The 25,110-nt window shown below is 40.8% G+C and overlaps 1 protein-coding gene across 2 annotated transcripts in view; it reads left to right on the top strand.

The window, feature by feature from the left end:
* trappc3 (trafficking protein particle complex subunit 3) overlaps positions 1–22,765 on the top strand; it is a 30,002-nt gene extending 7,237 nt beyond the window's left edge. Inside the window, exons 3-6 of one of the 2 annotated variants that reach the window (XM_080211217.1) lie at positions 3,533–3,630; positions 6,070–6,169; positions 10,568–10,750; positions 22,205–22,765. In XM_080211217.1, coding sequence (XP_080067343.1) covers positions 3,533–3,630; positions 6,070–6,169; positions 10,568–10,750; positions 22,205–22,324 — 501 coding nt within the window. In that variant the 3' untranslated portion in view covers positions 22,325–22,765. The remainder of the gene's footprint in view (positions 1–3,532; positions 3,631–6,069; positions 6,170–10,567; positions 10,751–22,204) is intronic. The other variant, XM_080211218.1, reaches the window with a different exon arrangement.
* Positions 22,766–25,110: the final 2,345 nt, after the last annotated feature.

Below are 25,110 nucleotides of genomic sequence, written 5' to 3'. Positions count from 1 at the left end.
CATTCTTATAAACCTCCTCTGCACTCTCTCCAGAGTAGTTATGTCCTTTCTGTAATGTGGTGGCCAGAACTGCTGAGTTAATTAAATGACAGACATTAGGCACTACAATTGGGTCAGGGGGGAAAGTATTGGGGAGGGTTTCTACATCACATTGTTAGTCAGTTTCTTGGTGAGGATTGGATTAGGATTCCCAATGACGTCCCATGATTAAATAGCCTTCTGGTGTTTAATGTTGAGACTTGCTTATAACCAATGACAACTTTGGTAAATTGCTGAATAGTAGCCAGTGCCAGGAAACTGTACTAAATACAGAAAGGAGTGAAGTGAAATATCAACCCCAGTGCTGCATTTGGTCTTTGTTTGCTGCACTTCTTTGTGACGATCGTTTAGAGCGTAATGAGTTGAGTTCATTAAGTAAAACTGCAGTAAGTAAAAAAAACAAATGTTTATAGCAGTAACACATTCTATGATCTCAATGATCTAATATTGTTATTAATTGAAACACTCGCAAGGGAATAAAATGGTGACCACGTTGAAATTGTGACAGTCCTGCTATCGACATGCTGCGCTTGGTTGAAGTCATTAGGTTACGTTTAAGCTTCGTTTGAAGCAATTTTTAAAAGCAACATCTCGGCAGTTTGGCTAAGAAGCAAATGAGATCAAACTTTGGAGTAGGCATAGCTCCTCTTCCAATCAGCTTGGACCATGTAGATCAAGCCCAAGATAGGTGGTGAGAACCCTGTCTTGTCAGGTTGTATTGGGAATCCCTCAACTTGTTGAGACTCAGAATTGGAGTTGATTTGATTGAATTGGAATAAAAACAAAAAAAATCACTTGATTTGTCTTTCAGTTTTGGTGCTCATCAGTGCTTATAGTATAATATGTATTTAATAGGCTTCAACCTTACTCATCTCCATTTATGGGAACATTTTTCACCAGTGACACTTTAGATGAGAGGGGAAAAAGTAACAAACACTAGTTTAGACCAAACATGCCTGTGGCATTTTCTGACTAATGCTAAGATATAAATTTCTCTCTGACTCTTTTACATTAAAAAAAAATTGTGTGTTTAGTTATGACTGCTTCCTACGACACTTTCCCCATCACACATTGTTATAACATCACAATCCTCTGACTTAAAAGCCACATTCATATATTTTATCTCAAATAGACAAGACAGTATCACAATTGGAAGAAAATATTAATGCTTCCTTATTTTGCTATTTGTAAGGATTATTTTTCTAATGGGCAACTCCCTTTATAATAATTGAGTCATTTACCTGGAATATTTAACTTCTAGCAGCCGTGAAACTGGAATACTACTTTTGAAATTGTATTCTGGTAGAATTAATATGATAAGTAAATAAAAATGTTTTATGCTGTAGATCTCAAAGCCAATCACATTTCTTAAGTTGCTCCAATTTATTGCGCTAACCTGCATTAGTGATGCTGTGGTGGTAACCAACTGTTGATTGAATTGCTCAACCTGAACATTTGTCCTTTGTAGAAATTCATTAAAAATGCATAGAATTTTGCCCAATTATTCACATTCATTTTTTTCTGTATGGCTGAGGAGGTGGTATGCTCAGTACTAAGGTTAATATTCCATTCAGTGACTGTATCTGACTCAGTGTGAATGCTTGTGAAGCTACTATAATGAATCCCTCATGGCAGAAGTTCAGTATGTGAGTGGCGGTCTGCCTCGGATGGCCGCAGTCACAATTTTAGCTGTTCCTCCTATTCTGTTTGTGAAACATCTTCCCTGGCTCATCTTCAAGTGGTTTAGGATTGGCCAGATATTCCATAGAAGTTTGAAAGTTGGGACTTGACCTCTCGCATGAGTTATCGGATTGCAATTATTGATGTTTGCAGTCAACCAGGAGATGTGCCATCGAGAGGTAGGACAATCATATTTGTAGATGTATTTTGTGTTTCATTAGAGGCTGTAGGATTTCAGATGAGTACAAGAGATTTTTTTTGAGGTCCCGTGTCAATGGGAGTGCCTAGTTGCCTGTGCGCCAGTGGTGTTCTTTGGGGACAATGTTTTACTTGCTTGGAAATAACCCTCATGACTTCCTGGAGGTGAAATCTACCATGGTTGTATGGTGCGGTTCCTGAATAGCAATGATGAATTTAACCAGGGACGTTTTTCCCCTTTGAAAATTAACTAAGTTTCAAAGCCATCACCTAAGGCTGTGTACTTCAATCTCCACAACATTGACCTTTGCCTCAGCCACAGACCATTTGTTGCTAAAATTCTTATTTGTTCTCTTGTCGCCTTCAAACTTGATTGCTCCATCATCCAGAAAGATGCACAAGAACAGACCATGAATTTTGAAGTATAGGGACCAAGCAGACTGCGTGGAAATAGGGCAGTGACTGAGGAAAATGTCAATAAGTCAAAAGATGAAAATTTACGTGTGCAGTTTATTGCATATGTTAATATCAAAATTTGAACCTCAAGCCTATTTCATCATTTGTTTAGTTGACAATACACTTGACACAATGGCAATGTTTTATTCTGTTTTGTGGCAATTTATTAATGTATGAAAGCTGTTAACAAGGCTCACTTGTGATAGATATTTGGTTAACAATAGTGTAACTGGACTATTGAATGAACACATTGATTTTATAAACAAGTTTGACCTGACCTGCTGTTTTTCAATAAGATTTCAGTACAGTAATTAATGATGATGAAGCAGTGTCCACTTACAGACATTAGAATATACCTTTGATTTATTATTGTCACATGTATTAGCATACAGTGAAAAGTATTGTTTCTTGCATGCTATACAGACAAAGCGCACCATTCATAGAGTAGGAAACGAGAGAGTGCAGAATTTAGTCTTACAGTCATAACTAGGTGTAGGGAAAGATCAACTTCATGCAAGGTAGGTCCATTCAAAAGTCTAATGGTAGCAAGGAAGAAGCTGTTCTTGAGTTGGTGACCTCAGACTTTTTAATCTTTTTCCCAATGGGAGAAGGTGCGTGGGGTCCTTAATTATGCTGGCTGCTTAGCTGAGGCAGCGGGAAATGTAGACAGAGTTAATAGATGGGTGACTGGTTTGCGTGATGGATTGGGCTATATTCATGGCCTTTTGTAATTCCTTGGGGCAGAGCAGGAGCCATATCAAGCTGTGATACAACCAAAAAGAATGTTTTCTATGGTGTATCTGTAAAAGTTGGTGAGAGTCGTAGCTGACATGCCATATTTCCTCAGATCAATAGAAAACTCCAGAAAGGGAACAGAAAATTAAAATTATTTTGTATTTAGTGAAGGCTGTTTCCCATCTCCCACTTCCTGTCCGTTTATTCTGTTGGCTAAAGGCGACCTGATAAGTGGCTGTATCCAATATGTTCCTTGTAATTAGTGTAATAATTGGTCAAGGAGTATTACTGGTTAGCCAAGTTCCTGATGGCCACAATGTTCAACAAACCATTTTGATTTTTGAGGGTAAGACGTATAGAGGTTGTTGATGTAGCTTTTGGTGTTTCTGAATGTTTTGCTCAACTTGTCTTGCTTCCTCAACAGAATTCAGAGCTATTTACTCTGACCTATGGAGCTCTTGTTACCCAGCTGTGTAAAGATTATGAAAATGATGAGGATGTCAATAAGCAATTGGATAAAATGTAAGTATATTTGAAAACTTAAGTCACTGTACATGGGCCAACAATTCCTTTTGTACTTGCCAGACTTAGTTTAATCTTCCCTTTCCAATGTAAATGATTTATCTTCTACACTAAACTTTTTCTGCATTGATAGCACAAATAAGTACAGTTTATTGTGATTGGGTTAAAATGTAATTTGTAATCCAGTGAAAAATCGTGCTTTATGGCTTTATTGTTTTTCAGAATTACCATTCTTTACACAATGCATGGAATCTCGCCCTTACTGAGAACAGTAAAAACGATGCATTGAATATTAAATGATTAACTATAGATTGTGGAACAGTGTCACAAGTTCTTTATTTCAGCATTTAGATTACCATTAAGTCACAAGCTCCACATGTTACGATTATATTTGCAACTCTCACCTCACTTGGCATAATGTCTGCTTTTATAATATATAGTCAGTTCCATTTGGATAAATATTACATCCCATACCCAAGAAGTGCTTGATGTCCATTCTGATGCACATCAGTTTGTTAGTTTCAAACTGAACTACTGATTTGACTTGATTTAATGTATTATTGTCACATTTATTTGTATACAGCGAAAAGTATTGTTCTTAGCACACTACAGACAAAGCATTCCATACCTAGAGAAGGAAAGGAGACAGTGCAGAATACAGTGATACAGGCAAAGCTAGGATATACAGAAAGATCAACCTAACGCGAGGTAGATCCATTCAAAAGTCTGACGACAGCAGGGAAGAAGCTGTTTGAGTTGGTTGGTATGTGACCTCAGACTTTTGTACCTTTTTCCCCAAAAGAAGAATGTGGAAGAGAGTATATCTGGGGTATGTGGAGTCCTTCATTATGTTGGTTGCTTTTCCGAGGCAGCGGGAAGTGTAGACAGTGTCACTGGATGGGAGGCTGGTTTGAGTGATGGACTGGGCTTCGTTCACCACTGTTTGTAGTTCCTTGCAGTCTTGGACAGAACATGAGCCATACCAAGCTGTGATACAACCAGAAGGAATGCTTTCCATGATGCATCTGTAGAAGTTGGTTAGAGTTGTAGCAGACATGCCAAATTTCCTTAGTCTCCTGAGAAAGTAGAGGCATTGGTGAGCTTGCTTAACTATAGCATTCCTGAGGGACCAGGACACCTAAAAACTTGAAGCTCTTGACCATTTCTACTTAGTGTTGATGTAATTTAGTACAAAGTAGGACAGTCTGAATCATATAAATGTAAGCAGTTTTATCAGTTCAGCTGTTTGATTCCTCTACTGTTGAACTGCACTTGGGGTAAATGGATAATAAAAAATCAAAATTTAAGTTTTGGGTGATTTACAAAAGGTTACAGCAATCACGTAAACATGGGAATGAAAACCAGTAAAACAGAAATGACATCATCACAATTTGATCTTTCTAGGTTGAGAGATTACTTTGTCAGAATTGGTGTTGATTGCGATGGGGTGACCTCAAAGTTTTGATCTCTGAAAATTTGATGAATAGTTGGGAAAGTGTGATTAAGTGGGTTTTGATCTATGAAATACCATTGGTGAACCAAGGTTGTTTTGTTATAGCATAGGTAGTTTCCCCACTCAGATAAAGCTGTCCCCTTATTGTGAAAAGTCTGATCCTGGATTCCCCTAGTACCTTTTCCCTTCCCCTTTGTTCCTATGAAATGATTTTTAAATACCTGCCTACTGGTCTTCATAAGACTCAAAATAATTTTAAGTGGCAGTAGCTATTTTGTAATTCATGCTACGCCCTATTTGTTTGTATGTGTACAATTTTAGAGAAGTGAAATTTTGTTTCTTCACTAATGCAGTTTAGTATGAAAAGTGAAGGCAGCTGGATGAGAGCAGTTTAAGTTGGAGAAGGATTTGGAATAATAGCAAAGCACTGATGTTTTAAGTTACCAAAAGTTCAATATTTAAAATTGCAACAGCGCTGTTTTGTTTTGATTGTCTGAGAAACCAAGGTGAAAGTTCAAGGCACAGCTTGATAAATTCGAAGAGTTAGATTGGGACATAGTGTTACATTCAGTTTAGATTTCTATAAGAATTGAAGGAAAGTGAAACGGAATTTGAAACTCTGCATTCCATTTTTTCATTAGTTCTTGGGATGTAGGCATTGCTGGCTGGCCCAGCATTTATTGCCCATTCATAAGGGCACTTAAGAGTCAGCTACATTGCTATTTACAACAAAGCTAATTCCATAGGACGTAGTGTTTTGTTTATTCTGAATACGTGACCTGCATGACCATTATGCCTTGGATTTTTTGTCTTGATTTGTGTTGCTGATTGCAGTTATATGTTTTACAACAAAAATTGTTTTTCCCCTTAGAATGTTTCACTTAATGATACAAAATGTATGCACGTCAAATTTAAAGGACAGGATCTGTTTAAAGCAAATTTTTTTTGCTGAATGAACAATATTGGTTTACCTTGTTTCAAAATAGGGGCTACAACATTGGTGTCAGGCTGATAGAAGATTTTTTAGCCCGTTCTAATGTTGGAAGATGCCACGATTTCCGTGAAACTGCAGATGTAATTGCAAAGGTAAATTACAAATTTAGCATGGATTAAATCAAATTAATTGCTTTCAATTGATATGACCAACTCACAGCAACAGGTAAACAGAGCATTAAATGAGCAAAACTATTAGAAGTTGTAGAGTAATAAAAGAACTTGGAAAAATAAAACTGCTGCAGAATCATGCTGTAGGAATCGATGCAAACAGGATGGAAAACTCAACAGACCGTTTAAAAAGGTCCATTTACCTTGGGTGGGAATTTCCGGTCTTGAAGCAGATGTGACCAGAAAATTCCTCGCTGCGTTTTAAATTCTAGCATTTGAACTGTTGTGCAGAATGAAGTACAGTGGTCAATGGTTCAACATTATAACTTATCCCTGTAAAGCCAACAACTTAAAAATAATTCCCAGTGACCAGTGGAAAAGAATTCTGCTGTATTTCCACTTTTAAGGCATTTACTGTACATGTAAACTAAAATCAACATTGACTAAACATTACATAGGCAACTAATCCCTTAAACCACAGAATACTTATTGATATCTAATCATGACTGAATACTGTACACCATATAAATACGTTACAGAATTGGAGTCTTTACAGGAAACAGTTGAAAGTCACTCCCAGCTTCCAATGGGTGTATTTCTCCTTGTTTTGCTGAGTCATAACATCCGATAATCTTTTAAAGTCCTTTCCCTCAAACCTCTGAGTGTTCCTGAAGGAACCCCTAGCGACATGGTTGACGCCAATGATTATTCCCTGGCCACACCTAGAGGAAACTTTGAGTCCCATCTCTTCAAAGGAGGAACATCTTCTTACCTGCATTCTATCTTGTGGATAACAGAAAAATTAGCCTTTTTCCATCTGCAGGCTGCAGTAACTGTTCCTCGACTCCCTGGGACTTGCTCTCATTTTTTTCTCTCTCTGTCTGTCTCTGTTTGATGTCTTTGAGACAGTATATCTGCAAAAGTAAAAACACCTGCCTCTCCTTTTGTACTAGGGTGTTAAATCTGGTATGTTTGTATGCGTGTATTTCAGCCGTGTCCAGCTTAGGCCTCTGGTCCCCATGGTAACTAAGCAAGCTGGTTGTTGGGCAGAAATTGTAACACATGCCTCTCATTCTCTATTGTACTCTAAATTAGAGACAGACAATAACCAACTCAGTAAACATTGGATTCATAACACAATTCCAAGCATTGCTGTAATTACTATAGTTTGGACTATTTGGCTTGCTATAGTAGCTGGATTATCAAAATTGGAAGGATCCCAGTTAATATATTTAGATGGGATGATCTCAATGGAACCTTGGCTCAAAAGACTAACTTTTTTTTTGAAAACACGAAGGAACTGAGACACAGGCTGCTAATTAGTTTTAACAACAAATATTTATTGAACATGAACTAGAGGGCACAGCCTCAAAATAAGGAGGGGGGCAGTTTAGAACAGAGTTGAGGAGGAACTTCTTCACTCAAAGGGTGGTGAATCTCTGGAATTCTCTGCCCATTGAAGTGGTGGAGGCTACCTCGTTGAATATATTTAAGTCACGGGTGGATAGACTTCTGATTTGACAAGGGAATTAAGGGTTATGGGGAGCAGGCGGGAAAGTGGAACTGATCCACTTCAGATCAGCTGTGATCTTATTGAATGGCGGGGCAGGCTCGAAGGGCTACATGGCCTACTCCTGCTCCTATTTCTTATGAAAAGTTTTATTATGCAACACTACTCCTTTACTCCCTCCACCTCCCCCCATACTTCACAAAGATTCACAGGATTTTAAGGTTAATACTTGTTTCAAAGCATATCTTAGGCTATAATGGCCTAAGGAACACACAGGCAGGCTGTGGTGAGACACACTCCACTTTGAACTCAAGTAAAGTTGTATGGATATCTCCTTAACCCCCCCCCCCCCACCCACAAACCCCAGATGATTCTTATATCATGAGCTGTCTTGTTTCACTAAACTCTGACTTCCACACAAGTCATTTGAAATTCAGCTTTCAAAAAGACATGCTTTTAAATCTTTTCTGTTAAACAATGTTTTCCACCAGTTGCTTCCATCAATCATTTCAAGATTATTTTGTCTTGACTGCACAAATTCTTCACAATAGCTTTGACTATTGATTCCTAGACTGTATTAAAATAGCACCAAACTTTTGATTTACCTCTGAAGTCTGCTTTCCTTCTTTAAATCTGGTTGCTACAACTGTCTCTTCAATTCAGAACACTTTATCTGCTTTTCCATTGAATTCTGCTGAATAGTATCTTGTTCACCTTCTTGGTCTCTGTTCCCTTAACTTCATTTTTTCTAAGACATTTGTTCTGTCCCAATTCCCTGATTGTTTGGACTTTATCTAGTTGTTTGGGAAGGCTGCCTTTTTGCAGCTGCCTTGTCATGTTCAGCTTTTCTTCTGACAGAACTGAGTGATGTTCACTCCCTGGCCTCCTAACTTCAACTGCAGTATATTCAGCTGAAAACTAAAGTCAAAAAGTTTTTCTATCTTAAAAATACTCTTGGTTGTTAAACAATGACTTCTACTTCTCCACAGCTTTTACAAACTTTTCATACCCTAACCCCTCTAAGCACAATAGAAACACAGTTTGAACTGAAACTAAAACCCCCACACATACAAACACATTTGTCCAGCATGAATGTAACTTTAGCTTTACTTTCCTTACACCAAAACACTAAATGACACCCACTTAAAACTATACCTTATTTTGAATATTTTAACAATACACATGTAAATCTCTTAAACTACCTTTGTATTCCTGACAGGGGTAATATTTAACTTGGATTTGATTGGATTTTGCAATGTAAATTTTATTGAAGTTGTTAATTTTATGCTTCAAACTCTGTGATTATTTGTATAACTTAATGACTATATGAGATGTCCTGTTACATGGTCATTGACACAGAAGAAAGTGGTTTTAAAATTTGGTTCATGGAGGATGAATGGTTGGAGGAGTTCTGCATAGCTCTTCCATGTTCCGGTATTCCTGCTTGGGCTAAATCTGCTCTGCTTCCAAGTTTTTATAGCAGCAAATGCTAAGGTGATCAGGTTATTATATAGGTTACTTATTTTTCTGGTTATTCATTAACTTCCTTTGTGAAAGTTATTAGGCCAAATTTTATGGTCAGCTGTGAGAAAATGTCACCACGTTGACAACTAACTGCCCATATGTTTTTCATGTGCTCTTCACAGTCATAGTTGTTCTGGCACAGATGAAGGCCATTTGGTCCATAGTGTCTGCATAGGTTTTTTATGATTGGGTGATAAGCGGTAATACAAAAAGAGTCTTGAATTGAAGACATTTTCAAATCCTCAGTCTGATTTGGCAGAAGGTTCACTAAGCTGATTCCTAGGATGAAGTGGTTGTCTCACGGAGAAAAGACGAGTATAGGCCCATCCTATTCAACAGAGTTTAGAAGAATGAGATGTGATCTTATTGAGGCATATAAGATCCTGAGGCTGTTTGACAGGGTAGATGCTGAGAGCATGTTTCTCATTGTGAGGGAATATAGAACCAAGGGTACAATTTGAAAATAAGGGCTATTCCATTTAACAAAGAGACGAAGAGGAATTTCTTCTTTCAGAGGATTGTTAGTCTTTGGAATTCTCTTCCCCAGAGACAGTGGGGTCATTGAATATATTCAAAGCTGAGTTTGATAGATTTTTGATTTAGAAGGGAGTCAAGGGTTCAAGGAAAGTGGAGTTAAGGCTCCAGTTAGATCAGCCATGATCCCGTTGAATGGTGGAACAGGCCTGAGGGGCCAAATGGTCCACTCCAATTCCTTTTTCCTATGATCTTTTACAATCAATGCAGCAACATCCAAACGGCATCTATAAGCAGAATCAACAGGTATTGATATGCACAGTCTTAAGGCAGGGTGTATAAATTTACGGGAAAAAAATCAAGATTTGGAAAAGCAAGTTGGCATTAAGAGAAAAGTAAGAGATAGGATAAGTATAATAATAAAACAAATCATCTTCATTTAAAAGAACCACTTCATCAGTAACCTCCAAATGAATGAGGCTCCAAATTTGTAAAATTAAACTTTCTGGGCAGATAAGTTGTTCTGACAGTAATTATCATTTGCTGCACTGTTAAAAATTCATTTAGACTCAAATGCACAAGCCCTAACCTCTGGCTGTTTTAATTGGTAAGGACCCCAAATTCACATTTTTGCATGTATTTTAATGCTGATGAACTTGCACAGCCTTTGGAGGAGTGAGACTGGAACTCCTGGTTTCTAACCTTTAATCATGTGTGTATGTGACGTGCATGCTTCAGAGGTTCCTGTCACCATTATAATGGAGAGCTGTTAATTTCACTTTTTTTTAGTGTATACCCCAAGCCTTTATTTTATTGATGGTATAAGGTAGTTGAAGGTGCTTTGCATTTTTATATTTTTTTTAAATTAACAGGTTGCTTTTAAAATGTATCTTGGTATAACTCCCAGTGTGACCAACTGGAGTGCAGCTGGTGATGAATTTTCATTGATTCTGGAAAATAATCCACTTGTGGACTTTGTGGAATTGCCAGACAACCATTCAAGCTTGATCTACTCTAATCTACTCTGTGGAGTTCTGAGAGGTGCATTGGAAATGGTAAGCATTGTGAAATACCCTTAACAAAAAAAATCAATACATTAAGTAGAAATCAATAATGAGGTGACAGCCCATCATAAGGTGTATCCCCTTTTATATTCTTAATCAGTCAAAAATGAAGAAATAAACAATGGGTGGGCGGGGGGGATGGAAGTGGTAGTGACAGCGCAGTGGAGTAATCACCTATTTATACTATTTTAAGAAAAATAAAAATTGATAAACAAAAATGATAGGGGTGTTTACTCTTGGGACAAGCATTTTGATATCTTTGTGCAACTTGCACTATAATGTTCATCTCACTAAATCTGCATTGCATAGGTGTTTGTTTCAGTAATGGACCTTTTATTATCATCATCATTGTTATTAGTGGTATCTGTCTGTCATGGGTGACGATGGACTGAAAATCCATAATATATATCAGTTTGAGTTAGTGATAGCCAAAAATAGGGAGCTAGGCAATAAATTAAAAACTAAAGAAATGTCCTGAAGGGAAGGAAACCTGTCATCCTTACCTGGTCTGGCCTACAGGTGACTCCAGACCCACAGACATATGGTTCACTCTTACCTGTCTTACAAATGTAATTGACTCTTACATGCACTCAATTGTATTCAATTATGACAAAGGAAACTAAAAGCAATGAAACTGGATGGACCACCCAGCATTGATCTAGGTACTAGAAACAGCAAACCTAGCCCTGTCAACTCTACGAAGTCTTTCTCATTAACATCTAGTCAACAATAACCTGATGTAGTCATACTCATAGAATCATACCTTAAAATCATGTCCCAGGCACAACCATCACCATTCCTGGGCATGCCCTGTCCACAAGCAGAACAAACCCAGTAGAAATGGTGAAGCAGTGGTTTAAAGTTGGGAGGAGTTGCCCTGGGAGTCCTCAACATTGATGAGGACATTGAAATCCTCATCAATGTTGAAGTTTCATGCCACCAGGTCAAGCATGGGCAAGGAAACCTCCTGATTGCAACATACTGTCTGCCTTGACCACCGCATAGTCCTTGTGGAGGTGAAGTCCTGCATTCACGTTAAGGATACCCTCCATCATATGGCGTGACAGTACCGCAGTGCTAAATGAGAGAAATTTTGAACAAATCTGGCAATTCAAGATTGGCCCACAGCGTTTCATGGATGCCCAGTGTCAGCAGAAGAATTGTACGCAGTCACAATCTGTAATCTCGAGGCCAGGCATTTCCCCCACTCTAGCATTCCAACCATGGGATCAACCCTGATTCAAGAGTGCAGGAGGACAGACCAGGAGCAACACCAGCTGAACACCTGGTGAAGCTGGAACACAGGACTACTTGCATGCCAAACAGCAAGTAATAGATGGAACCAAATGATTCCACAACCAACAGATCAGATCAAACTCTACAGTCATGTCACTTTCTGCCATGAATGTTGGACAATTAAACAAATCACTGGAGGGGGAACTCCACTAATATCCCCATTCTCAAATGTTGGAAGAACACAGCACATCAATGCAAAAGGTAACATTGAATTGTTTGCAACAATCTTCAGCTAGAAGTGCTGAATGAGTGTTTCATCTCTGTCTCCTCTGGAGGTTCACAGCATCATTGATGTCAGTCTTCAGCCAATTCAATTCACTCTGTGATATCAAGAAACAGCTGAAGGCTCTGGATACTGAAAGGCATTGGCCTTGACAATATTCCGGCAATGATACTGAATACTTGTGCTCCAGAACTTGCTGCACCCTAGACGAGCTGTTCTAGCGCAGCTGCAACACTGGCATCTACCTGGCAATGTGGAAAATTGCCCACGTCTGTCCTGTACACAAGAAACAGGTAAAATGCAACCTAGCCAATTACCTCCCCATCAGTGATGGAAGGGATCATCATCAACTCAGCAATAACCTGCTCATGGAGGCTCAGTTTGTGCTCTACTAAGGTCCCTCAGCTCTTGACCTCATTACAGCCTTTGTTCAAACATGGACAAAAGAGCTGAAGGTCAGAGGTGAGATGAGAGTGACTGATCTTGACTTAGGGCAGCGTTTGATCAAGTATGGCATCAAGAATTCATAGCAAAACTGGAGCCAATGGAAATCAGGGGGAAAACCCTTCACTGATTGGAGTCCTCCCTGACACAAAGGAAGATGATTGTGGTGGTTGGAGGTCAATCACCTCAGTCCAGGATATCACGGCAAGAGCTCCTCAGGATAGTATTCCAGGCGTAACCATTTTTAGTTTCTTCCTCGATGACCATCTTTCCATTATAATGTCGGAAATGCGGATGTTTGTTGACTACGCAATTGTTCAGTATTATTTGCAACTTCTCACACTGAAGCTATACGTTTAGACCTGGATAATATCTAGGCTTGGGTTAACAAGTGGCAAGTAACATTCACAGCAGGCAAGTGCCAGGCAACGGCCATCTCCAACAAGAGAGGATCTAACCATCATCCCTTAATATTCAATGCCATTGCTAAATTCCCCCACTGTCAAGATCCTGGGGGTTAGCTTTGACCAGAAACTGAACTGGATTAGTTACATAAATACTATGGTTACTTGAGCAGGTCAAAGGCTAGGAATCCTGTGACATGTAACTCCCCTCCTGACTCCCCAGAGCCTATGCACCATCTCAAAAGTCAAGAACAGCAGATAACCTGGAAACACCACCTAGAAATTATCCTCCGAGTTACTCGCCATCCTGACTTGAAAATATATTTTGTTCCGTCACTGCAGGGTTAAAATCCTGGAATTCCCTTCCTAACAGTATGTGGGTGTGGTAACAACTCAGGAACCTTCTGAAGGGCAACTAGGGATGGACAATAAATGCTGGCCTAGCTAGTGGTGCCACATTGTGTAAACAAAAAAAAAGGACCTCAATGTAGGAATCCAATCCAGGGTTACTCCCAGTACCATGTATTCGTGAAATCAGCAAGAGGAGAGCAGACAAGATGAATGTATGGCTGGATAGATGGTGGAGGAGGGAGGTAGTTAAATTGTTGAGGCGTTGGAACAAGTACTGGAGAGATGGGACTTGTACAGGCTGAACTGATTGCACCCCAGCCAGACTGGTCCAATATCCTGACAGGAGTATTCACTAGTACTGTGATGGCGGGTTTAAGCTGGATGGGCACCTGAATGGGGAGGCATGAAAGGGAAACAAAGATAGAAATGAAAGATAAAAAGGCAAAGGTGGAAGGCAGAAAAAAACAAGGGTAAGCAGCAAATAGTGGCCAAGTACAAAAATAGACATGTGTAAAAATGAGAGGTCAAAAGACACTATCTGAATGCACAGAACATTCACAATAAGGCGCACAAATGGATGAAAACAGTACAATATGACTACAATTATGGAAACTTGGCTGTGAAGTGAATGTTCAACTGTATTTGATACTTAGGAAGGACAGTCAACAGGAAAAGGAAGTGGGGTGATGTAGTTAGCAAAGTGCAATAGCAAGAAAAGGTATTGGCTCAGAAAATCATGATGTTGAATCAGTCTGGTTGGAGCTTAAAAGCAACAAGGGGAACATAGAACATTACAGCGCAGAACAGGCCCTTCGGCCCACGATGTTGCACCAACCCGTTAAAAAACAATGACCCTCTAACCTAAACCAATCCCTTTCCATCCATAAACCTATCCGAGGAAAACATTGGGGGTATCTCAGCTATTTACCATTTATATAGATGATCTGGAGGAGGGAACCGAGTGTAGGGTGTCGAAATTTGCTGATGACACCAAGATTGGGGGAAAGGCAAATTGTGCGGAGGGTGTGGAGAGTCTGCAGAAGGATCTAGATAGGCTGGGCGAATGGGCCAGGAAATGGCAAATGGAATTTAATGTTGGCAAGTGTGAGGTGGTCCACTTTGGTAGGAATAATGGTAGGAAGGACTATTACTTACGTGGCGAAAAACTGCAGCAGGCGACGGTGCAGAGGGACCTCGGGGTCCTTGTGCATGAGTCGCAAAAACCCAGCCTGCAGGTGCAGCAGGTGGTCAGGAAGGCGAATGGGATGCTGGCCTTCATAGCGAGGGGGATTGAATATAAAAGTAGGGAGGTCTTGCTGCAGCTGTATAGGGCATTGGTGAGGCCGCAGCTGGAGTACTGTGTGCAGTTTTGGGCGCCGCACCTGCGCAAGGATATTTTGGCCTTGGAGGGAGTGCAGAGGAGGTTTACTAGGCTGATACCGGAGTTGAGGGGGTTGAGCTATGAGGAGAGGCTGAATAAACTAGGCTTGTACTCGTTAGAGTTTAGAAGAATGAGGGGAGATCTCATTGAGACGTATAAGATGATGAATGGGATGGATAGGATAGAGGTGGAAAGACTCTTCCCGCTCAAAAAAGACAGTAGGACTAGGGGGCACAGCCTCAAGATAAAGGGGGGGCGGTTCAGAACGGAGTTGAGGAGGAACTTCTTCACTCAAAGGGTGGTGAATCTCTGGAATTCTCTGCCCGTTGAAGTGGTGGAGGCTGCCTCGCTAAATATTTTTAAGAAGCGGGTTGATGGGTTTTTGATAAGAGAAGGGATTAAGGGTTATGGGGAGAGGGCGGGAAAGTGGAACTGAGCCACGACAGATCAGCCATGATCTTATTGAATGGCGGGGCAGGCTCGAAGGGCCAGATGGCCTACTCCTGCTCCTATTTCTTATGTTCTTATGTTCTTATATTGGCAATTCCCACTAAACAGTAGTGGTAAGGTAAGGCATAGCATTAAACTGGAAATTAAGGATGCATGTAGCAAGTGTTCTACATTATCAGGAATTACTTTAATAGGTATGTTGGTTGTCACCTTCCAAAATTCTGTAAAGTTTGCGACAGTGCTCACAGATTGGAGGGTGACCAATGTAACCCCACTTTTTAAGAAAGAAGGGAGTGAGAAAATGGGGAATTACAGACCAATAGCCTAACATCAGTAGTGGGGAAATTGTGAGGAGTATGTTAAGAGACTTCAAGGCCATTTAGACATGTTCAGTGAATGGCAAACACATTGCAGATGCAGTATAATGCTAGAGCCTATTAGAAATGATATAAGTATAGGATACTTAGATAAAAGCAATGGGATTATACAAAGTCAGTATAGATTTATGAAAGAAAAATCATATTTGACAAACCAACTGGAGTTTTTTGAGAACTTAAATAGTTAAGGGATGAAAATAGGTATATGTGGATTTTTAAAGTTTCACATAAAAGATGTGCAAATGGAATTGGTGGTAATATATTAGCATGGATTCAGAATTGGTCAGCAAACAGGAAACAGTAGCACTATTTAGCGAATAGTTTGAGCAGCACTATTTAGCGAATAGTTTGAGCAGCACTATTTAGCGAATAGTTTGAGCAGCACTATTTAGCGAATAGTTTGAGCAGCACTATTTAGCGAATAGTTTGAGCAGCACTATTTAGCGAATAGTTTGAGCAGCACTATTTAGCGAATAGTTTGAGCAGCACTATTTAGCGAATAGTTTGAGCAGCACTATTTAGCGAATAGTTTGAGCAGCACTATTTAGCGAATAGTTTGAGCAGCACTATTTAGCGAATAGTTTGAGCAGCACTATTTAGCGAATAGTTTGAGCAGCACTATTTAGCGAATAGTTTGAGCAGCACTATTTAGCGAATAGTTTGCCGGATGTTAGCGATGGAAAGATGGTAGGAGTGGAGGGCCTGAATGACATTATTGTTACTAGAGAGGCAGTGCTCGACAGACTGGAGGGACTGATTGTGGACAAGTCCCCAGGACCGGATGGAATGCATCCGAGGGTTCTGAAAGAAATGGCGGAGGTGATAGTGGATGCCTTGGTGATTATTTTCCAAACGTCGCTGGATTCCGGGGAAGTGCCGGAAGATTGGAAAACGGCTAATGTTACGCCGTTGTTTAAGAAGGGTGGCAGGCAAAAGGCGGGGAATTATAGGACGGTTAGTTTAACGTCTGTTGTAGGAAAAATGTTAGAATCTGTGATCAAGGAGAAAATAGCGAGGCGTCTTGAGAATTGTTTGGTAGAGCAGACGCAGCACAGTTTTGTTAAGGGGAAGTCTTGTCTGACAAACTTATTGGAGTTCTATGAGGATGTGTCTAGGGCGGTGGATAGAGGAGAGCCGGTGGATGTGGTGTTTCTTGATTTTCAGAAGGCGTTTGACAAGGTGCCTCACAAGAGGTTATTACAGAAGGTCAGGGGGCATGGAGTTGGGGGTAGGGTGTTAGCGTGGATAGAGGATTGGCTGTCAAATAGGAGGCAGAGAGTGGGGGTCAATGGGTGCTATTCGGATTGGCGGTTGGTGACTAGTGGAGTGCCCCGGGGTCGGTGCTGGGGCCTCAGCTATTTACCATTTATATAGATGATCTGGAGGAGGGAACTGAGTGTATGGTATCGAAATTTTCTGATGACACCAAGATTGGTGGAACGGCAAATTGTGCGGAGGGTGTGGAGAGTCTGATGAATGAAGGATCTAGATAGGCTGGGCGAATGGGCCAGGAACTGGCAAATGGAATTTAATGTTGGCAAATGTGAGGTTGTCCACTTTGGTAGGAATAATGGTAGGAAGGACTATTACTTACGTGGCGAAAAACTGCAGCAGGCAACGGTGCAGAGGGACCTCGGGGTCCTTGTGCATGAGTCGCAAAAACCCAGCCTGCAGGTGCAGCAGGTGGTCAGGAAGGCGAATGGGATGCTGGCCTTCATAGCAAGGGGGATTGAATATAAAAGTAGGGAGGTCTTGCTGCAGCTGTATAGGGCACTGGTGAGGCCACAGCTGGAGTAATTTGTGCAGTTTTGGTTGCTGCACTTACGCAAGGATATTTTGGCCTTGGAGGGAGTGCAGAGGAGGTTTACTAGGTTGATTCCGGAGTTGAGGGGGTTGAGCTATGAGGAGAGGCTGAATAAACTAGGCTTGTACTCGTTAGAGTTTAGAAGAATGAGGGGAGATCTCATTGAGACGTATAAGATGTTGAATGGGATGGATAGGATAGAGGTGGAGAGGTTCTTCTCGCTCAGAAAGGACAGTAGGACTAGAGGGCACAGCCTCAAGATAAAGGGGGGGTGGTTTAGAACAGAGTTGAGGAGGAACTTCTTCACTCAAAGGGTGGTGAATCTCTGGAATTCTCTGCCCGTTGAAGTGGTGGAGGCTGCCTCGCTCAATATATTTAAGACGCGGGTTGATAGGTTTTTGATAGGCAAGGGGATTAAGGGTTATGGGGAGAGGGCGGGAATGTGGAACTGAGCCACGACAGATCAGCCATGATCTTATTGAATGGCGGGGCAGGCTTGAGGGGCTAGATGGCCTACTCCTGCTCCTATTTCTTAGGTTCTTATGTTCTTAAGAGAGATTGAATAGACTGGGCCTGTACTCACTGGAGTTTAGAAGGCTTGGGGGGGGATCTTAGAGACGTATAAGATAATGAAGGGGTTGGATAGGGTAGAGGTAGAGAGATTCTTCCCGCTTAGAAAGGACAGCAGGACTAGAGGGCACAGCCTCAAGATGGGGGGGGGGGTGGTGGGGGAACAGTTTAGATCAGAGTTGAGGAGGAACTTCTTCACTCAAAGGGTGGTGAATCTCTGGAATTCTCTGCCCGTTGAAGTGGTGGAGGCTACCTCGCTAAAATATTTAAGTCACGAGTAGATAGATTTTTGATAGACGGGTGAATTAAGGGTTATGGGGAGAAAGTGGGAAAGTGGAACTGATCCACTTCAGATCAGCCATGATCTTATTGAATGGCGGGGCAGGCTAGATGGCCTACTCCTGCTCCTGCTCCTATTTCTTATGTTCTTATGAGGCTTTTTCAAAATGGCAGGTGGTGATGCCACAGGATCACTGTCTAGGCCCCAGCTATTCACAAGTTTGCTAAGAAACAAAACTGGATCAGAATGTGAGTAGTGAGAGCATGTTAGGAGGCTTCAGGATGATTTAGACAAGTTTGATGAATGGCAAACACATTGCAGATGCAATATAATCCATAGAATCCCTCCAGTGCAGAAAGAGGCCATTTGGCCCATCAAGTCTGTACCAACAATAATCCCACCCAGGCCCTATCCCGTAACCCTACATATTTACTCTGACTAACGCATTTCTGGATACTAAGTGGCTATGCTAAATTCCTAATCGACCTAACCCGCACATCTTTGGACTCTGGGAGGATACCCACACAGACACGGGGAGAACATGCAAACTTCAGACAGTGACCCAAGCCGGGAATCGAACCCAGGTTCCTGGAGCTGTGAGGCAGCAGTGCTAACCACTGTGACACCATGCTGTCAGTGGCTAACTGTGATGTTATCCACTTTGGTAGGGAAAACAGTGGCAGAAAATTTAAATGATAATAGGTTGGGAAATTTGATACGCAGTGATATGAGCTGTCCTTATGCACCAGTCACTGAAAGCAAGCATATAGGTGTAGCAAGCAGTTAGGAAGGCAGATAAAGCACAGAACAATTGGGAGTAGGTGCTTTTGAGCCTGCTCTGCCATTCGATAAGATCATGGCTGATCTTTTCTTGGAATCAGCCCTGCTTACCTGTCCGCTCACCATAATTCTTAATTCCTTTACTGGTCAAAAATTTTTTCTTGCCTTAAACGTTCTGAGATACCCTCACTGGGCAGGGAATTCCATAGATTTACAATTCTTTGGGTGAAGAACTTCCTCCTCAACTCAGTCCTAAACCTGCTTCCCCTCATTTTGAGGCCATGCCCCCTAGTTCTAGTTTCACCTGCCAGTGGAAACAACTTCCCTGCTTCTATCTTGTCTATTTCCTTCATAATCCTTATACGTGGGAGTTTGCGCATTCTCCCTGTGGTTGCGTGGGTTTCCTCCGGGCGCTCCGGTTTCCTCCCACACCCCAAAGATGTGCTCTTAGGCTGATTGGTTTTACCAAATTGACACTGTTCTCCCCTGAATCTGGCTAAGTTAGGGGTTCCATTCGTAGACACGCAGGGTAGAATGGGTGTAGGGTGATGCGGCGGCGCGGGCTCGTTGGGCCGAAGGGCCTGTTTCCCGTGCTGGGTTGTTCTTTGTTCTTTGTTTCTGTAAGACCTTCCCTCATTCTTCTGAATCCAAATGCGTATAATCCCAGTCTACTCAGTTTTTCCTCATAAGCCAACCCTCTCAAGTCCGGAATCTCCTCTATACTCCCTCACATGCCAGTATATCCTTTCTCAAGTAAGGAGACCAAAACTGCACATAGTACTCCAGATGTGACCTCACCACCACCTTATCCAGCTTCGACATAACCTTGCTGCTTTTAAACTCCATCCCTCTCGCAGTGAAGGACAAAATTCCATTTGCTGCTTTGATTACTTGCTGCACCTGCAAACCAACATTTTGTGATTCATGCACAAGGACACTCGGGTCCCTCCAGCACAGCAGCATGCTACAAATGTTTACCATTTAAATAATAGCCTATTTTGCTGTTACTTCTATCAAAATGGATGACCTCACATTTACCAACATTGTACTCCATCTACGAGACTATCTGTATCCCTTTGCAGACTTTCAGCATCCTCTGCACATTTTGCTGTGCCACTTATCTGCAAATTTTGACACGCTACACTTGGTCTCCAACTCCAAATCATCTAAATAAATTGTAAACAATTGTGATCCCAACTCTGATCCCTGAGGCACACCATTAGTCACTGATCACCAACCAGAAAAATACCATTTACCCCCACTTTCTGTTTTCAGGTTAGTTAACCAATCCTCTATCCATGCTAATACATTACCCGTAACACTGTACACCTTTATCTTACGCAGCAGTCTTTGGTGTGGCACCTTGTGAAATGCCTTCTGGAAATCCAGATACTACATCACCACACAAGTTCCCCATTGTCCACCGCAAACATAACATTCTCACAGAATTCCACCAAATTAGTCAAACGTGACCTGCCCTTCATGAACCCATGCTGCGTCTTACCAATGGGACAGTTGATATCCAGATGTCTTGCTATTTCTTTCTTGGTGGTAGATTCAAACATTTTCCCTACTACATAAGTTAAGCTAATCGGCCTACAATTATATCATAACTGACGAATCTGAGCCTACAATCTGTGGGAATGGCAGCACGTGCTCAAAACCCGGAGAACGCAATTCGTGCAGGCAACTTTGAGTTCCGGTCTTGCTGGTCCCTTGCCAGGGGACACCACCCCTGACATTCAGTGGGCGAAGAGGCTAGTATGACATCATGCTTCACAACAGGTCTACATACACGTGCCGTTGGCGGGAAACGTTCACCCTAGGTTTTTCACCCTAGAACCAATACTCTGGCCATTTTTTTGATAAGATTTCACCATAGCCTGTATTGCAAGAGGATTTGAATACAGGAGCAACGATGCCTTACTGAGCTCTAGTTTAAAGTTTATTTTATTAGTATCACAAATAGGTTTACGTTAACACTGCAATGAAGTTACTGTGAAAACCCCTAGTTGCCGCACTCTGGTGCCTGTTCGGGTACACTGAAGGAGAATTTAGCATAGCCAGTGCATCTAACCAGCAGTCATCTTTCGGACTATGGGAGGAAACTGGAGAACCCAGAGGAAACCACACAGACACAGGGAGAATGTGCAAACTTCACACAGACAGTGACCTGAGCCAGGTATCAAACCCAGGTTCCTGGTGTTGAAAGGCAGCAGTGCTAATCATTGTGCCACTGTGCTGCCTCTCTAAGTCCTTGGTGAGACCACAGCCAAATATTTTGTGCAATTTTGGTTTCCTCGCCTAAGAAAGGATATATTTGCCATAAAGTAGTGCAGCAAAGGTTCACCAGATTCCTGGGATAGCAGGATTTTTGTATGAGGAGAGATTGGGTCAACTGGACCTGTATTCACTGGATTTAGAAAAGTTAGAGGGAGTCTCTTTGAAACATAATACTAACAGAGCTGGACAAACTAGATGCAGGGATGATGTTCTGTCTGGCTGGGGAACGCCTAGACAGGGGGCCACAGTCGCAGGACACAGGATAGGCCATTTAGGATTGAGGTGAGGAGAAATTTCTTCATTGTGTGGTAAACCCTTGGAGTTCTCTATCACAGAAGGTAGTGGGGGCAAAGTCACTGAATATATTTGAGAAGGAAATAGATTTCAAAAGGCATCAAACACAATTGGGAGAGAACAGGAATATGGGCTGACATTCTTCATCTCACCCACGGATTCTCAGGGCCAGCTGCAGTAAATGGAGTTTTGGCTAGGTGCCAGATTTTCCATTCTTACTGGCAGTGGCGGTGGGATGAATGAAATCGGTGTTGACATGGATCAGCCACAATCACATTGAGGCAGTACATGCTTGAGAGGCTGAATGGCCTACTCTTATTTTCTATGTAGGTGGAAACCTGATGCAGTAAAGTTAAGGTTGTAATATTCAATACATCAGGTGGCCAGAAGTAAATTGAACATGGGTTAAAACTAAAATAAACAGCTGTAAACTCTATGCCAAAACCACTAACTAGTTGAATCAACAGTACCGTGCATTCTCTCTTTTTAACTGTTTCTGTATTGTCAGGTTCAAATGGCAATTGATGTGAAATTTATCCAGGACATACTCAAGGGTGACAATGTGACAGAAATCAGAATGAAATTCATTAAAAGGATTGAAGAAAATCTTCCAGCTGGAGAAGAATAGCATTTCATAGTGCAGCATTTTCTTGGACAGTAAGAAGACATTCAATACTGTAGATTGTTGCATTGTGAAGTTTGTTTATTGGCAAAAGTTTGACATTTAAAAGAGCAGGGATGAATATTAATTTTTGCCATGGAATTAACTTAAGGAGACTCCTTAAACTGAATATAGGAGTGTGTTCCTGTGCTCAAGCCCTTCTTTGAGATCATATTCATAAGTTTGTGTTTTTCTGTAATCTGTATTTCTGTGGATTACAAATTTCTCTTTGGGGTCTGTGAAATAAAAATGCTCCTTCACCTGTTATTCAGCCATAAATCCCATGGGTTACTGTTTAAGAATGCAATGTAATTATGTACAAGGTGGCTATTGCTCCCCGCTGCTCCACCCTGTCTTATTTTACAGTAAAAAGTCTGACAACACCAGGTTTTAGTCCAACCTATTTATTTGATAATATACTCACAAGCTTTCGGGGTTAGTCCCTTCATCAGGTGACGAAGGGACTAACCCCAAAAGCTTGTGAGTATATTAAATAAATAGGTTGGACTAAAACCTGGTGTTGTCAGACTTTTTACTGTGTTTACGCCAGTCCAACGCCGGCATACCCACATCATGATTATTTTACAGTCACAACCTTCTCAGAGTGCCTAAGAGCCATATCACGAACATGTACCTTTGTTTCTGGTTGCTGACATTGTGGATTTGTGGAATGTTATGCTGGTTGTAATGTGGAGATGTATGGGACTTGAAGAAACCTTGAAGGCCACTTTAAAATGATAAATGTTGGAAATATATTAAGATACTGATTGGTCTATTAAAGAGAAAAGACAGGTTACATATGTTTTGGGAAGCTGGGTGGAGTTTTACATTGTTTAGTACTTTGTTTCTGCTATTTGGATCTTTTCTCTATTTGCTTTATATCCTGCATCACGGAAATCTGATTCTGCTTCTACATTTCAATTCTCAGCAAAGCAATGTATTTAGTATAGATTCTACTCCAAGGTAAATCTTATCCCCCAATTCTAAGAATTGAGATGGTCCAACTAAATAACAAACAGATCTATGAATTTTTTTTCAGGGTAATGCTCCAAAGTAAAAGCAGTGGAAATCCATCCCACACATCCCTACCTAGCGACACATTATATCATCTTGTTTGGATTATACTGATGGTACAAAGCTGCAATGTCAAAAGTGGGTGTGTGAAAGCAACTAGGGTGGCGTGACTAGGGGGTTCCAAATTGTTTTGAGCAAATACTGCAATCCATAGTCTGACTCTGGAAGGCTTATTATTTTCTGTTTGGTTGTGGTAGATGCAGGAAATGTTTCAACAGAAAGCTAAGTATGCTTTAAGAGTACAAAATTTAATACTTTACCCATTTCCAAGACTGCATCATTGAAGTGTACAAAATGCTGAAGTCAGTTGCTGGGAAAAGGGACGGCATGATGGCACAGTGGGTAGCACTGCTGCCTTACAGTGCCAGGGACCCACGTTCACCTCAGGCCTTGGGTTACTCTGTGTGCAAAATGCACATTCTCCCCTCTCCCCATGTCTGTGTTTCCTCAGGGTGCTCTGGTTTCTTCCCACACTCCAAAGATATGCAGGTTAAGTGGATTGGCCATGTGAGGAGGATTGGTGAGGTAAATACATGGAGGTTGTGGGGATCGGGCCTGGGTGGGATTGTTGTCATTGCAGACTCGATGGGCTGAATAGCTGCCTCCTGCACCGTAAGGATTCTATGACTTCATGGGTTCATGATGTAATTAACTTTTTAAATGTTTCTGATCTGGTAATTGCTTTTACAGGTGTAACTTAAAGTGCAAATTAAAACATAGTACTGGCATTCTAATATTATTCTGTTGTTTCTAACTCTGAATCTCATTGTCTAACATTTCATGATGTGGAAAATGTGCATATTTACTTATCCATGTGTAATAGTAGACCAGTGAAAGCTAAATGGAAAATGCACTTGCTCAAGTTCTCAAGAGAAATGTGGTTCAAATTCCAAGAACCAGATTTAGTTGATCTTTTTCACTGTACCCATATCATTCTTTTTAATAGCACTCGGTTAATTAGTTGTTGCTTGATTGGAGAAAGAAAGTTTTCATTTGAAGCAATGTACTAATATGCCCCTTTTCACTTAATATTATGCAGCAGTATTATACTTGGAGGATTCAGATCTGTGGACAAAATGAGAGAGGGCTTGTAATAAAACTGAAACAAGCATGATACTTCTGCTTAGTGCAACTTGAAGAATTTTCGAAACTTGATAACCTGCAAAGATTATTGAAACAATGTTTTTGAAATTTATGATCACTGTCCGGTTCCCCATGAATATGAGTACTAGATTTAGTTAGGAATATACTTGTAGCTATTTTGTTCATTTATTGTAGGTTCTGCCTGTGCTAGAGTTAATTTGAAGCTAAGCTTTTGAAGGATGAAAATGAAATTAATGATGAAACCCACAGCCCACCAAACCTGGCTCCAAATCAAAAATGGTAGATGTACAGCATTGCACTATACAGGGGATGTAACATTTAAGATGTGAATTTAATAGCTAATAAATATAAAATTGTACTATTTTAAGATAATTAAAACTTTCTTCAAAGGACATAGTAAAATGCAACTTGAAATGGAAGAAGATGTGGCTGATGGCCCACTAATATCATTTCTTTTTTAATCTAGAAACTTTCAATATTTATCTGACAAAATTTTATTGAAATGCACAAAAACACCAGGCATGAACAAAGTTTTCATCAACAAACTTCGCTTTACAATGAAAAATAAATTACTC

The sequence above is a fragment of the Carcharhinus amblyrhynchos genome, chromosome 24, assembly GCF_965287045.1.
Source record: "Carcharhinus amblyrhynchos chromosome 24, sCarAmb.v2.hapA, whole genome shotgun sequence".
In the NCBI taxonomy this organism is placed as follows: domain Eukaryota; kingdom Metazoa; phylum Chordata; class Chondrichthyes; order Carcharhiniformes; family Carcharhinidae; genus Carcharhinus; species Carcharhinus amblyrhynchos.
This window is presented reverse-complemented; position numbering and strand designations above follow the sequence as displayed.